The sequence below is a fragment of the Lotus japonicus genome, chromosome 6 (assembly GCF_012489685.1).
Source record: "Lotus japonicus ecotype B-129 chromosome 6, LjGifu_v1.2".
Classification (NCBI taxonomy): domain Eukaryota; kingdom Viridiplantae; phylum Streptophyta; class Magnoliopsida; order Fabales; family Fabaceae; genus Lotus; species Lotus japonicus.
The window spans coordinates 27632085-27648896 of record NC_080046.1 but is presented as its reverse complement, the minus strand read 5'-3'; the positions used below and the strand labels follow the sequence as shown (position 1 = coordinate 27648896).

The window sequence follows — 16812 nt, the reverse complement described above, 5'->3', positions numbered from 1 at the left end:
TTCTTCATCTGTGTGACCTTTGAGTTATTAAACCTATCATAAGCTTGAGGATAGGCATACAATTTGAAGCAGTAGGGTTTTATATGTCCATTCCTTCCACAGTAATGACACTTCCAAGGTGCTATTTTGATATTCTTAGTTTGAGAACTCTCATGATGAGGCATATGTCGAGGCATCGATCTTGACATCTGATAATTTGCAGGTTTCTTGAATTTAGATTTTTCTGCTGCAACAACAAAATTCTTTGACCCCTTATGATCTTTCTTGTTTGCAATTCCATAGTCAAATCCAATTCCCTTCAAGCTTCTTCCCTGCTTACTTGTTTCTTTCAGAATCTCATCTAACATGTCAGAACCACTATTCAACATTCGGAGTGATTTGTGAGTAGCTTCAAGCTTGCTTTTCAGAATTGCTATTTCCTCTTGTAATTCTGTATTGACTATCATCAGTTTTGCCTTTTCCATAGTCTCAACATTTTCAAGTTTAGATTTCCACTTATCACAATATTCTTTTAGCTTAGCACTGAGTTCTTTCAATCTTTCATTCTGAGTAGAGAGTTGTTCTATCTCACTTTCTTGTTCTCTTACAAGTTTACAGGCTTCCTCCCATTTGATATGCAACAGCTTGTAAGTCTCAGCAAGTTCCTCATCTGAAATATCTTCATCACTTGTATCTGTATCACAAACAGTTCCAGAGAAGGCATTTACCTTGTTGGCAGGGATCTCCTCCTTATATTCAGTGTCTTCATCTGACCAAGTGACCATCATCCCTTTCTTCTGCTTTTTCAGATAAGTAGCACATTCAGATCTAATATGACCATAACCTTCACACTCATGACACTGCACTCCTTTATTCTGACCAGATCTTTCTTCTTCCTTGGTCCTCCTCTGAGCATTAGAAAACTTGGGTTTGTTGTCGAACTTTATGTCCTGGACATTAGGCCTGGTTCTTTTGCCAATCTTTCTTAGTGCTCTGTTAAATTTTTTTGCTAGCATAGCCAGAGCTTCAGAAAGGTTTTCACCCTCACAGCCTTCATCATCATCCTCATCTGTGTTAGATACAAAAGCAATACTCTTATGTTTCATTTCAGACTTGTCACCAAGTTTCAACTCAAAAGTCTGCAGAGATCCAATTAACTCATCAACCTTCATGTGCTCAATATCTTGAGCCTCCTCAATTGCAGTAACTTTCATAGCAAATTTCTTTGGTAGAGACCTCAAGATTTTCCTTACAAGCTTTTCATCTGACATAGGTTCTCGAAGAGCAAAAGAAGCATTGGACAAGTCACGAACACGCATGTGAAATTCAGAGATAGTTTCTTCTTCATTCATCATTAGATTTTCAAACTGAGTAGTAAGCATCTGAAGTCTTGACATTCTCACTCGAGTAGTTCCTTCATGAGCAGTCTTCAGTATCTCCCAGGCATCCTTGGCCACAGTACAAGTGTTAATTAGCCTGAACATATTCTTGTCAACTCCATTGAAAATAGCATTCAATGCTTTAGAATTCCCAAGAGCAGCTTCATCTTCTTCCTTAGTCCATTCTTCCTCAGGTTTCTCAGCAGTAACAGTTGAAGTTCCTTCAGTTTGTGCCTTGGTGGGATGCTTCCAACCCTTAACAATAGCTTTCCAAGTCTTGTTGTCAATTGACTTGAGAAAGGCTGTCATGCGAACCTTCCAGTAGTCATAGTTAGTGCCATCCAGAATAGGTGGCCTATTGACTGATCCTCCCTCCTTGTTATCCATGAGAACTGAATTAGACTCCCTGGAGCTCACCCAAACAAAACAGGGTGCCTGCTCTGATGCCAATTGAAATTCTGGTTCTCTCACAGGACGAATGTCCTACACGATGCTGGGACAACAGGGTCGACAATGGACTAACAGTAACAGCAATAAACAAAAACAAAAGTAAACAAGACACAAGAATTGGTAACCCAGTTCAGTAAAAAACTTCACCTACGTCTGGAGGGCTTCGCCCAAAGAAAGGAAATCCACTATCTCAAGATTTAGGAATTACAGACACTCATGAACACCACAGTTCATAGTTCACTTTCTAATCTACCCAGTGTATTTCTACTTAGAACCTCAACCTAAGTATGAGAGCCCCTCTCACTTTCTCTCAATCACTACCACAGTGATTGGTAATAAAAAACCAACAATCAGAGTTTACAGATGCAACCAACACAGATCATAACCTTGCTTTATAGAATCAGTGAGCAAGATATGATCACAGTTAACAAAGAACAAAGAACAATCACAATCCTAAAATACTCGATCTCTCTATTAGCTTCTGTGGTCTTCAAGCTTTAGGTCTTTGTTCTTTTATAGTCTTCAGCAGCGGTGGCTTGGGCAATAGGGTTTGCTTTGCTGAAGTAACAGATATCAGCAACAAATCAAAACTGAATCTCCAAGATATTGTTGCAAAATTCAAACGTGAAGATAGAAACTCAATCTTTTATGAAAGATTGTTTCAACAAATAACAACCAACAAATCAAACCCTTCCTGTACAACTACTTGTTCCTCAAGTAACTATAAAAATATATCTTCATAAAATCTACAAGGGCCCACAATTAACGTTCCAAGCATAGGTCTGATGTCCTAGCAACACAAAGGCAGATGCCACGGCATCAGCTTCGACATCCAGTTGTTTTTGACAAAATGCAAGACAACAAAGTAACAACAACTCGTCCTCTCGTGCTCGATTGTTGTACTCTGAAGCTTCAAACGCTTTGTCTATCGTTAGTTAACTTTGTTATGATCGAATTATTCGAGTTTGGATTGATTTTTGCTTTGTTTACTCCAAGGTTCAGTTGAGGGAACTTGGGGTGGTACCGATCTAGATTGTGAGGAAAACCTACACCGCGAGGCTGGAACAACTCGAGGTTAGGGCAACTTACTTACTAGCTATTTGTATTGTAGGCGTCGATAACTTCGACTTGAATACTGCTTGAGATTGAATATTGTCTATCGCTTTGAATTGGAATATGTTTTCTGGAGGCTTCGGCCGAGTAAACTTATATGAGACGTGTGTCTCCGTTTTTCGAGAGGCTTCGATCGGTTACTGGTTTCCATCTTATGATTTCCGCACTGAATTATTATTATATTGATATTGTTATTGAACTGTGCGCTTTGTCGCGACTACGGAGTGTGGAATCATGGAACGTCCTACTTGTATTATTTCGGGTTGAATGAACAACCCTAGGGAAGTCCAAACCCGAGGTTTGAGATTAAGCCTATTGGAACACTTAGACTTTCCCCGGGGGATTACATTTGGGGGGATTTTGGCAAACTTGAAATGATTAGACTTTGGAATTAGAGACCTTAGGGAACTTAGTTTTCAAGAATGAAACTCATAACTTGACTAATCCAACTTGAAATATTTTTATTAATGAATAAAACCATAGGGAACTTAAGTGGGGAAATGATTGCGAAAGACGGGGAAATGTCAACAAGTCTTGGAGCTGCTGGGATTTGATGGCCGCCACAAGAATGAACCATAGTGACCAGAGATATGTGACTGAGTACGATGCGTACTCCGGCTACTTACAGCCTAGTCGTAGAGTCGACTTTGACCTTCGTGTATTATTGAATTAAGAGTCGTAGCTAAACACTACATGGTGAGGACGATACCATGTTTGGCTAACCATATTGCATCATGCATACATTAGGGGCTTGAGACGATCGGAGGATCGGGCCTCGGTGAAGTTGAGACGGCTTCGGTCGGCTTCACGCAGGTTGAGACAGTCGAACGATTGGCCTTCATCGAAGAACACCAAGAGTGTATCTTTGGCATAGCGGGCGAAAATGGTTCAACCTGGAGGGATTAGAATTGATCCGACTATGCATGGGTTTGTAAGCGACACCCGAGCAGAAATGGTTACACACTAGGCCAGTGGTGACTGACTCGATGGTGCCCATCCCAAACAAACTATCCGGATCATTTTGAATTGCATTTCACGCATACAGGCACCCTAACTAGAATCGTGTGTTGTTTGCATTATTGAATTATTGTTAGAGCCGATAACATGCTAGGAATATATATAAACATATATATATCTATACCCCCCATCACATGCTGTTTGTATATTTACTCTATTCTGTGAGTTGACCCTAGCGCCTTGGCTTTGTTTGTATGTTTGTGTTTGGGTGGTCGGCCTGCTGCCAGATGTCGATGGCGGATTGGTTTTCGATGGTCTCTCCCTCGGGGGGGATCAGGTTTGAGTTGGTTGATCGACATGCCCCCACCAATTGGGTGATCCATCCTGAGGATCATCGGGCGACGTATCGGGGAAGGGTCATGGAGGACCGGACTGATGAGCGTGGACGTCTAACGAGAGGAGTTCTACGACGCATGGAGCTGAGCTTCAACTTACCACCTTCGGTGCGTTGTGGACCGGGCACTGGCCGGAGACCACCTTCACCACCTTCATCTTCATCTGACGAGGAGAATCCATCTGAGATCGAGGCTGATACTGAGGCACCTGTCGCGCCACTTCCTGCTACTGTTGTCAATCCTACCGACAATGCGTCGTCCTCGAGGCTCGTGGAGCCGAATAGGGAGCCGGTTGTTCCGTCTGCCTCTCGCCGTTTTCCGTCTACTCCATCACGCGGCTACCGCGTGGAACCCCTGGTGCGTGTGGTGGAGGAGGATGTCCTTTCTGAGGAGGTAGATGTTGAGATGGGTTCGACTAGGGTCGTACGCAGGACAGTCAGGAGGGAGGTCGTGGACTTGGACGCGGAGATAATCATGGGGGACTCTGACACTGACGTCGATTGCTACTTCGCGAGCGACGAGGAGGAGGAGGAGGAGTATTGAGCGGTACTGGAGGGTAGGTTTAGGCAGGAGTCATATTTTGTGTAGAGCTCTGATTCGTTTTGTTTTGGGACAGGGTAGGTTCCCGACGCATAGCTTTTTGTGTGGTTCTCTTGCTGGGGGATCACAGAGAGTTAGTCGGACTGTAGGGCTCTTTGCTTAGGCCATTTTGGGAGCCGACTTTCTTCTGGAGGATTGTAATTATAACTTTGTCACTCACGTTTCTGGATCTGTAAATATTTGCCTGTGGACACACTACTTGGGAGTCACTGCGAGTGCGCGTGACGTTGGAGTGCAGCTGAGGCTGTACCTGTTTATATGATGTGCATCGGTTAGGTTTAAATTGCGGGATTATGTCTTTATCTTTATGACGTTTTCATTTCAACAAAAGAAACAAACGAAAAAAAATACTTGTTTTCCGCTTAAAGTTTATTTTTAAGTTAATTAAGTGACACCTGAAAATCGAGGTGTTACACTCCTAAGCCTTCAACAAGCCATACATCGAGCAGAACATAACCAGTGAAGAAGCACAAAACTGACCCTCAAGACCGGAGCCAAGATTGCTGCAATAAACCGGCCTAAACGCGTACCAGCAAGCCTTGGAAGAGTACATGCAGAAACCATAGAAGAAGACAGCAGTAAAAGCACCACACAACAGAAATAAAAACTTCTCAGAAAATTCCCCAAAGAAGAGTTGAGCGATGGAAGCCGGTTTTTGCTAAATGGTTAGCCATTGAATTAGCTTCACAGAAGATATGCGAGACTACCGAGCAGCCCACTTCAACCATCAACAAGTCAATCTGAAGCAAGTCCCGGAGAAATTTCCACGGTCTATTATCTTTAGAGGCCACCCAACCAACTGCTAGCAAAGAATCAGATTCAATTAGCACATTCCGAAAATTAAAAGCTTTGCAAAAAATAAGAGCCTTGCGGATTGCCTTCACTTCCGCTTCATAGGCCCAAAGAAAACCCGTGGCTTCAGAAAGAACACCGAGGATTTGTCTCGAGGAATTCCTCAACACACTGCCGATACCGCTTTTGCCCGGATTGCCCAAAGGGGATCCATCAACATTGAAGTTTAGGAAGTTTACCGGGGGAGGTAGCCAAACAGCAGAGTGGGGATTAGTACCACTAGACTTTAGGGTGATAGCTTCAAAATTTAACAAGAAGTCTGTCATTACGAAGGGGCAATCTTTTCCCCACGCTTTGATCCACCACGCTCTTCTCGAAATATGTAAATCCCAAACATTCTCAGTATTGAAAATGACATTTTGGAATATAATTTTATTTCTTTCTAACCAGATGCTCCAGCACAGAGAAAATGGGATCAACTCCCATAGAATCGGGTCTGAAACCTGCCTCAAAGAATTCCATTCCAGCAGCAAAGACTCCAAGCTACTGGGGCAGCACCAACATACACCTTCTCGAGCAAAGATTGAGGACCAAAGGCTCCAAATTGGCTCGCAGAGTAGAAGGAGATGACTTGTAGACTCCATGTGGGTGCCAAAAATACTACATAGGCCCGCGTTTTCTACAGCAACACCTCTCTTTAGTAGGTTCTCTTTGACAGCGATCTTATTGAGTGCCGCTTGCCACAAGAAGATCACCACTTTTGGCGGAGTGATTTTTCTAATTTTCTTTGAGATGATGAACGGATCAGCACCAAGAACCTTGATCTCCACAAGATTATAGATAGCCTTCACAGAGAAAATACCCATTTGGTCTCCTAACCACAGAATCCCATCCGCTCCCTGACTTGGTAACACCGTATTAATAAATTGGAAGAGCTTAACCTTCTCCTCTAATTCCCAACCAAAGCATTGACATCAAAACTCCACAGACCAACACCATTTGCTTCCAATGAAAGCCCCGAGCTCATGGACCAGGGCATTTTTCTCACGAGCTAGAGCAAAGAGGCGTGGGAACATTTGACTGAGGGGAATCGCCTCAACCCATGGATCCAGCCAGAAAGGAATTACACTACCTGAGCCTAATCTACAGAATAGAGCATCTCTGAAGGATTTAGCCATTGTTGCATCCTCCAACAGATTTTTCAGAATATCCTGCATTATGACTGAGCACCCTGAGAAGCCATCAACCACCAAATGCATTATCAGGAACCTCTCATCCAACTTGTATTTGGAGCAGACGATTTTCCTCCACAGTGCATCCTTCTCCTTCCCATATCTCCAGGCCCACTTGAGAAGTAAAGAACGGTTTTTCCAACCCAGGAACCCGAGGCATAAGCCTCCCAGCTGCTGACTTTTGCAGACTTGTTCCCAAGCCACCCAAGAGATTCGCTTTCGACCTTGAGAGCATCCCCATAAGAAGTTGATAAGCGCATAATTGATGCACTTTACGTGTGTCTTTCTAAGCTTCATTATATACATTTTTGTGCTTAATTGTTATGACTTAGCCATGTTTTGACCATTAGTGTTTATTTGGATTATTCATGGAAAAGAGCTTAATTCTACACTTTTAGTTTCTATGACTGTTTTGCTAGAACAGATTGAATATGGAGCTAGAAATATCTAAATAGGGCGAATAATATTTAATTGGAAAGATAACTCGAAGCCCTACAACTTTCATGTTCAGCACAATTCTAGAATCAGCCTCTAACTTGGTCAGAATGTCCTTGCAAAGTTGTTGTCGCTAATCCTGCGAGTCTGGAACAGTCTGCACTAAAATGATCATATCTTGGGCTACAGAACTCCGAATTAGGATCCGATTGAAGGCCCGCGAAGCTGACTTAAAGAGCTACAACTCTCATGTTTACCTCAATTGAAGATTCAGACTTCTTGTGGGACCCGCGAATGCCTGATTGTTCAGCAGCTTACTCCTTTATGTGGGCCCGATTTTGTGAAGATTTAGAAAAGATTTAGATAACAAACATTGTTACTTGATGAACAAGTTTATTTATTTGTATAAATAAGTGAGTTTAGGCTTTTGTTAGACCTCACCACCTCACCACCTCACCACATCTCACCATCACCTCCTCCACCTTCTCCTAATATCTCTCTCCATCTTTTCTAGTATGAGTTGCTAAACTCCATAGTTAGTCTTAGGATTTTTAATATTCTTGTGTTTGCAAACTTGAGGTTCTGTTCTTAATGCAAATTTCTTCTTTATTAATTCTCTTCATCTCTATTTCTGATCTAGGGTTTGCTTAATTCCGTAGTTTTAGAAATAAGAGTTGATGCATGTTCGCTTAGTTCATGTTAGTTCGTAACTATTTCTTAATCGCTTTGTTTAGGAAACTGTGAATTGATTTTCGCTTAGTTAATCAACTCTCACGAATTAGAGAAACAATAAGGAAGAATTAATCTTTTGTAACCAATGAAGGTTTGTTGCACTTGAATGTTATGATTCGAGGACTAACACTTTCTTTTATCTGATTAAATCTCTTTTAAGTTTTGTTTGTTACTTTACAATCAAATCAATCAAACCCCCTTTTTAATTGCTTTGTTTTACTCTATTATCAATTAATACTTCACCGTGTCCTTGTGAGATCGATCCTGGTGTTCAACACCTTGTACTGCATTCAAAGCAGAATACTTTGGCACGCACCCGCGACAGTGCGTTCGTTAGAAGGATCTCATGATTCTCTCAAAGTCACCAACCACACCTATCAGTGCCTTAAACACCGACATATAATATACTGGAATGGAGGAAATCACAGCCTTTAAAAGGAACAATCTTCCACTCATCGATAAGAAAGAAGAGTCCAAGAGGCTAATTTCTTTCTCATCTTTTCTAAGATAGGATCCCAGAAGTGCCTTCTTCTAGGATTGCCCCCCAGAGGAGCCCCAAAATACTGGATCGGTAAACAACCATTGCACACCTCAAGGCTGTTGGCTTTCTCAACCAATCTCTCAGAGGGAATGTTGCACCCGAATAATTGTGACTTGTCAAAATTTACTTTCAAGCCGGAGGCCCAAAGGAAAGCTTCCACGACCTCATAGATCCTATCTAGTTGAGCCACATCATTCTCACAAAATATAAGTGTATCATCTGTGAACTGGATGTGGTTTATCACAAGCCCATTTCCCAAATTAAACCCGCACGGAACTTGCTCAAACGCCAGAATATTCAGCATACAAGAAAGTGCACTACCCACAATATTAAAAAGCAAGGGTGAGAGGGGATCACCTTGCCTTAGCCCCTTCTCTATGTGGAAGAAATCCGTTGGAGAACCGTTTACCAATACAGCTAGAGTTGCAGAGGATATGCATCCTTCAATCCAAGTTCTCCATTTGTCACCGAACCCCATCTCCTTCATCATGTTGAGAAGGAAGTTCCAATCAACATTATCGTAAGCGCGCCTTGGCAAAATAAAGTTTTAGGACAAGGCCTCCTTCACTTGACTTCGCCATTGAATCCACCACCTCGTTCCCGATAAGAATACAATCAGAAATTTGCCTTCCACTTGTGAAAGCAAACTGATTTGGGGTAATTAGGGCATGTATAATGAGTTGAAGTCATTGGCAAGGACCTTTGCTATCAATTTATAGACCCCGCCTATGAGGCTAATGGGTCTATAATCTGAAAAAGAAGTCGGGTTAGAGCTCTTTGGGATTAGGGTGATGAAAGCCGCATAGAGTCCCCGCACCAACTTTCCATGTTCGAAGAAATCATCAAAGACCTTTACTATGTCACCTTTGATTTTGCTCCAAAATTCCTTGAAGAAGTTGAGATTAAAATCGTCGGGACCGGGTGCTTTGTTTCCATCACAGGATTTAATGGCTTCCCAAATCTCCTCCTCCGAGAACTTTTTCTCAAACATGGCTCTATTTTCTGCCCCTAACTTGGCCAAGTTCTGGCACTTAAAGGCCGCATTCACCTGCTGTCCTTTTTTGAAAAAGCTATTGAAGTGGTTAAACACAACAAGTTTGATCTCCCTCGGGTCTTGGACAATCACGCTGTCAACCTGGATCTGATTCATCTCTTTTTTCGCCTCCCGGATCTTGCACACTCTATGGAAGAATTTCGAGTTCTAATCCCCTTCTTTAAGCCAACGGTTTCTTGACTTTTGAATCCATTTGCTTTCCTCGATTTTGTATAATCTCCACAGTTTATTTAAAACTTCAAGCCTATTTTTCCTCAGTTGCTCATTGGCCCCCTCATTTTCCATTCGGCTCATGATACATTGAAGTTCCTCTTCTAGGATTTTTATATTTTCTACCCCCCAAGTACCCTTGTTGTTCCTCCAATCCCGTATCTTAGCACGGAGACCCTTAAGCTTCTTCCTCAAAACATAGCTAGACCACCCTCCACAATAGCTGAGTTCCACCAATCCTCCACCACTTACTTGAACCCTTGCTCAAGAAGCCAGTGGTTAAAGAAACAGAACGTTTTTGGACCAAAATCTGTGGATCCAACAGTGAGGGAAACAGCTCTATGATCGGAGATACTCCATTCTTCGGCAGCTTGTGAAACACCATTCAAACATAGCACTAGTTCATCATTGACCAACCAGCGATCAAGCTTGCTCCATAGCCCATTATTCCTCGTGCTAGACCAAGTGAACCCCCCATTTCTAATTAGTAAGTCGATAAGCATATATTTCTCAGTGAAGAGTTTAAAGAATTGATCGCCATCACTGTTGTTTCCCGACCCTTTTCTCTCTTCCAAGTGTAGGGGAAATCACCACCAATCGCGATCGGACCTTGGTGGTTGTTTAGGTGAAGGCCAAGATCAGCAAAAAAAACTCCCCTCTCATTTTCAGAATTCGGACTATATACATTGATCAGCAAACAATTTTCATTATGGCATGGAAATTTCACAATCATAATTACGAACGTTTGGTTCTTTGATATGCTTATGACAATCAAATATCCCTTTTTCCACAAGGAGATCAAGCCCCCAACTGAGCCCTGAGCTGGCACGGTTTCAATTTCATAGTCCATACCCCTTGCCCAACCCTCCAAAATCGCCACATTGTTCTCATTGATCTTAGACTCTTGCAGCAGAATTAGAGCAGGTTTCAGTTTACTCAATGTCATCTTTGTTGCATGGAAGCTTTACCCAGACCTCTAAAATTCTAGCAGACCCAATTTTTTTCCATTGAGCACTAGGAACTAGAATCGTACCTGACGGAGGAGGATGCACATACAAGCTCACTGACGCCTCCTAGCACCAACCTGGTCAATCAACCCTTGAATTGCAGTTTCGTCAGAACAATCATATACCATGCCTAAGTAAACCCCCATCCTCCAGGCGCTACTACCTCTCGTAGACACACCACGCGGTTCTTGATCTTCTGTAGGTAGCACCATCAGTTCAGCATTATCCACTTCTCCTTGATTGGATTCAACTGGAGTTTCAGAGACGGGTTGTTTCTTCATTGGTCTACCCTTTCGAGAAGCAGGAGTGGCAACAGTGGATAGGGGAGGACTTCCACCTTCAAGATCGGCGCCGCTATGCGTGGGAAGGGGATCGAGGGTCGTTGAAGTTGGGGAAAAAAATGAATCCCAACCCTTTGAGTTTGTGCCCGGGTTCTGGGAGGTCGGGTAATAGTATGGCCCGCACCAGAATTTGACCCGCTCTTTTTTGGTCTACTCCGACCCCTTTTTGGAAGTAAGTTTGGGGTTGAGACGAGGGAATGGGCTGGGTCACCCGTAAGCTCCAGGAGAGGGGGTGGTCCTGGACTCAATAGGTTGGCCCAAATCAAAAGGCCATTTGTCCTTATTGACAAACACACCCACAACATTTAAAAATACCAAGGCTCCACTCCTGAAAACGAGGGATGACTGGCCACCACTGGTTCCACCAAAACTGAAGCAATCTGGTAGGTAGCGGTGGAATATCAAAGAATACCATTCTGGTGGCATTTTCTTGACCATAGGATCTCAAGTAAATTGAAAAATCCCTAATTGTGAGGGCTCCACTTGTAGATGGAATTTTGAGGATGTTTCTCATAAAAGGACCCTCAATTTCTACCAATTCAGAGTCAACCCTGTCATCAGCCTCCTTTGGTATTGCTCCATTGTCCACCTCTGTTGTCTCCACTACGTCACCAGCGGCCTCCACCATCGTCATCAACGATCACCTCCATCTCCGACGACATCTCCGGCGAGGGGGCCACAAATGACCCCACGTCAGACCCCTGTGATTGTGAATAATCCTCATCTGATGAGGTAAACCAGAGACCTCAAGGCACGAATGGATTGGGTCGAAGGACGCTATCTATTTCTCCGACTCCACCGATACTATTATTTTCTCATCACCCATAGTTATAGTGACAAGTCTTGAAGGAATCCAGGGTAATGACGAAGAAACAAGGACCCTCGCCACGTCAAACCTTTGGCCACTGCTCGTCATTTCGTCCAGACACACCAGTTCGCCGAAAGAACCCACGATGTTAGCAAAGAACGCCTCATTCCAAGCTACCAGGGGAATATTCCTCATTAGCACCCACACCATGTGCCTGTAGGGGTCGAATGATTTAGTGGAGAGGATAGGGATGCAAATTTGTGGTGCACTCGATTACCACAGTTTGCCAGGAAGTTTAACATTCTCTCCCGGTCTGAGAATTCTAAAGCCACCTCCAAAGCCAAAAACTACTTTACTTGGATATCGCTGTAACCTTTTGAATCCAGAAAATGTCGAACGTCCTATGTTCTTTGAAATTTTCTCAGGGTGGCGATAACTGTACGTTGCACACGCTCAGAATCCTCCTTTCTTGGTAGAAAGGTAAATTCAGATTGATCTACCGTGGTGTTTTTGTCATTTCTCCGCCAAACCTTTTCGTGTTCGGAGGCTTCTTTGCCATCTTGGGTGTTTCCTTCTCCTTCAACACAGAACGTCGTTGCTTCTCGTTTGTGTCCATGTGAGCTAGGATATCGTGACCACTCGACACTCATGGTCCAGTCGTTGAAGGCCTGACCGTTCAGCCTTCTTTTAGCTCTCTAGGCCTCTGTTTTTGACCTGAATCGAACGAAACCGAACTTTGTGGCCCGGAATCGCTTCTTCCTTTTCTGTACAAAGATGCTCACCACTGTGTTGTAGTTGTGGAAAATGTCTCTAATATGGTTGTAGTATGTATGGTCTGACAATCCATCCATGAACAGTGCAAAGCTCTCCCTTGCTCCTTGGCCACTCTTGGCAATTACCTTGGGAGTTTTGTTTATCGTTGTAGTAGCCTGCCATCCGGAGCTCCGTACTCCCCTTCTATCAGAACTCCGATGGACTCTGTAAGGGCCTCTCCCTTTTGAAAACTCCCTTTCTAGAGAGAAGTTAGAGCCCTTCTCTCTAGCCATTTTTACACTTAAATTTATTCAAATTAAGAGATAAAATTTAGGGAGAGAGAATTTTTGGTTCATGTAGATATTTTGTATATTTAAATCTTTATTCAGTTTTTATTTTAAAGGATGAGGGTTTTATTTTATTTTCAAAATTAGGAGATATTATTAGGATTAAGTGGGCGTTGGTAAAAAAAAAATTGAAAACCCTAATCCTAGTGTGTTGGAGCCGCCGGCCATACAAGGGAAACGGGGGGGTTTTTCCTATTCTTTTCAATATCACTATAACTGAATTAGAAAGGCAAAGACCATACTACTATTTCACGTAAAAACACTCAGCAAGGAAAAGAGAGGGTTTTGTGAGAAAGAAAGGTAGAGAAAGAGAGGGACGTGCGCGAGAGAGAGGGAAGCAAGGGAGAAGAAGAAGATTCGTAAGAAGCAAGGCAAGGGAGGAGAGTTGATCATCTTTTTCAACCATTCATCTTTCTTCCTCAATCTTTTTCAGAGGAGCCGAAAAAGATGTCGGAGACTGTGCCAGAAAGAGAAGACCTTCCACCTGTGCAGGGAGAGCCTTGGAACTGGGAGTATCCATCCGATGGCGAGCGGAGAGCCATAACCTTTGCCATTGAAGCAAGTCTTCCGTATCGCGCGAAAGCGGGTGGGATCTACCAAGGGTTGAGAAACCACATGCTAGAGAAGTTCACGGATGAGCCGATACCGGATGATGACTTTACTTCTGAGGAAGAGGACGAAGAAGAAGAAGAGGAAGAGAACGAAGAATAGGGTTTTGGGGTGAGGGATATCTATTTTCTGTTTGGGTTAAGAGTTTTCTAGTTTGGGGTATTTGGACATTTTATTTCCTTTAGTTTGAAATATTCGAAAGTTGATGTAATTTTCTTTAGCTTAGACGTAAGTCTCACACTTATTTCAGATGGTTTATTTAATCCAAAAGTTTGCGATGATGTTTACTTCCGTGAGATTTGTAAAGGTTAATTTTCAAGAGTTTTCGTAAAGTTGAACGTTTGTGATTAATTAAAGATTAATAATTGAATCGACGAAAATTCTTTATGAAATTTATGACGTTTGGTTACTGTGCGACACTCGAGAAATCGGGGCATTACATTAAAGAAGTAGATATAGTAAGGTCAGGACCGTCATAAACATGAAGAGAATCCTCAATGGTCTTAAAACCAACAGCCAGAGGCGAAATAACACCAGAAATAGCAAGCCCAGAACCAGCAGATATAGCAGACCCAGAAAACGCACCTTGAACTATGGGTACTTGGCCAACAATCTATAGAAACAGAACTTCACTAGGATGCAAACACCCATGAATTTCCACAAAAACAATGGACATTGCAAGCCGCTGCGGATCGGTTCCAAAGAAAGGCCTAAGAGAAGAATCCATGCGACCAGAACTTGAACTGACGTGAAATCGTGAAGACCCACCGCAATCCGAGCGTCGTCCAATCTGGCTCAGGCCACAACTGCTTTGCTGAAGGAAGACATGTGCACGAAGCCAAAGCGGCACCGTCTCCTTGGCCTCCTCTGACTCTGCACAAACATCTTTCTGATACACCCATATTGAGAGAAAAGGTCGCGAATTCGAGAGAAGGAGACTGCGTCAGAGATGCCATCAATGAACAAGGAGAACCTCCCATCAACCTGGGTAACTCCTCGACTAGAATCCGACTCCTCACCGCGATCTAGTTTGTCGTCACCCAGAGACGTTGCGTCCTCCTCGCCTCCCCCCGCCATATCACGACCAGAAGGAGCCATATGGTAGCCGTACCAGCGGCTGAACTAGCGACGCAAACGACCAATTTGGTAGAGAAAACGAAACCCCAGCAAAGCGTTCAAATTTCCACTTTTTTCAGTAAAACTATTATTAACTATCTAATATTATTACTAATGTAAGGGTAGTCAATTTCAATTATTGTTATTATTGAAGAATTCTTCTCAAGTTGTGATTAATAATTAAAGTAATATTAATATTTAGTTTTAAATATGAGAAACTAAAAAATTTAACAAATAGTAATTAATGTAATGACTAATAAAGTAGATGTAATATTTTTTATGTTTTTAATTTTATCATTTAATTTATTTATTAATTAATGTATTTAATGCAACATTTAAGGTCTTCTTTACACACACACATATATATATATATATATATATATATATATATATTTTAATGATTGATTGATTACTAAAAGATTACAGTTCTCTATCAAATATATGAAAACTCTCATAAAGGAAAAAAAATGAAAATTTAACTTTCCATTATAAATATAACCCTCATAAACTTTTTTTTGTTATAAGAGGAAAAGGATAACCCTCATAAGCTCACTCTGTATTCTTGAAATATAAATTTTAAATTTATTCCATTGAAAATTTTAATAATTTCTTATTCTTTATATCATTTCCTATAAATATTAAGTCAACCTCAAACACAGGGTAGGATAAGAGTATATTCTATCTTATCTTATCTTATCTTTCCCCTTATCTAGCTCTTCATCTTATATCATTTCCTACGTGTAAGGCCCAAGTTTTTCAGTTTATACCAAGTGAATAAATTCTTATTCACCAGTAGGTTTGATGCATGGCGAAGGGAAACCTGAACAAGAGTTTAGTAAATGAAATAAATGTATGAAGGAGAAAGTTCAGGAAAAGTCTAAGGATTGTATCGAAGTCGATTTAAGTTATAGCACGATCGTTATACGCTTAAACCTAGGTCAGAAACCCTAGTATATAGCTGATTTTCACTTTTAGGCACGACGGAAGTTAATTCCAAAAATCTTCAGAGAAATGTTAGAACTTCTCTTTTTCCATATATCACAATCGTTTCGAGGCGAAACTCTAGGATCTACGAACGTCCGATTCCAATCATCGGAAGTTTGCCGAAACCGAATCCCTGGTATTTCAAAACCCTAGAATTTCTCGACAATGAAGACTTTATCTATTCAGAGCTTCAAATGGATATTCTACACGCGTACACCCATTTCTCTTGATGATTTCAATCTTTCTTCAGAAGGAAGTTTTCCATTCCGACATTCGATGCAAAAAGCAACTTATCGGGTAAAATAGTTTTACACCGACTTTGCACCGACTTTGCGTTAGTTGCCAAAAATACAAGGAGACATCTTCTTAGCTTGGGAATTCCTTTGCCAAAACCTATCTTAGAATTCATGGTGAATGACGCCGGAAAAATCGGATTCGCGAAACTTTCATTTTCCCGCGAATTTCCACCTTCTATATATAGCAAATAAAGGAAGAAAAAACACAATTTTCCTCCATTTTCTCTCCTCTAAACCGCGGCCAAGAACAAGGAAGAAGGAAGAAGAGTTTTTCTTTATCGTTTGCTTGATCGTTGATCCGTTAGTTGCTACTTCAAGGTTTCGAGGTATAGTCGCTAATCCTTACCTCCGATCGCTTTTTCCATAGCTTTTCTGTAGAGTTTTCTGAGTGGATAGTTTATGGGTTTTTGCAAAACTATCCTGAATCTTTCATTTCTGATTCTAAACCTCTTCTATATGTGCCCAAGATCACTTCTGCCGGATTAGATTTTCCGTTATGCCGCCGGAATTCCGCCGGAATCGATTTTAGCCTAAAATACCCATTTTGGAGTTTTTGGAGTAAAGCTTCAACCTTTAGGCTGAAAACTATCGCCTTAGCTTAGTGCTAGTAGGATTAGTTGTCATAAACGTCGTTGGTGACGTCCCTGCAAAATTTTATTTTTGGGATTTCAGTTTTGAAAAT

General features: G+C 41.9%; 1 protein-coding gene across 1 annotated transcript; it reads right to left on the bottom strand.

Annotated features, from left to right (window-relative positions):
- Window positions 1–6639: 6639 nt before the first annotated feature.
- LOC130725173 (uncharacterized) lies at window positions 6640–9095 on the bottom strand. The gene is made up of 2 exons (XM_057576425.1): window positions 8645–9095; window positions 6640–7121 (listed from the first exon to the last, which is right to left on the bottom strand). The coding sequence occupies exons 1-2, from the start codon at window positions 9093–9095 to the stop codon at window positions 6640–6642; spliced, it is 933 nt and encodes a 310-aa protein (XP_057432408.1).
- Window positions 9096–16812: the final 7717 nt, after the last annotated feature.

Coding starts and splice junctions, on each gene's coding strand:
- LOC130725173 (XM_057576425.1), bottom strand. CDS start 9,095: ATGATGAAGGAGATGGGGTTCGGTGACAAATGGAGAACTTGGATTGAA. Junction 7,122..8,644: donor CAGCCTTGAGGTGTGCAATG/GTTGTTTACCGA, acceptor GATGCTCTCAAG/GTCGAAAGCGAATCTCTTGG.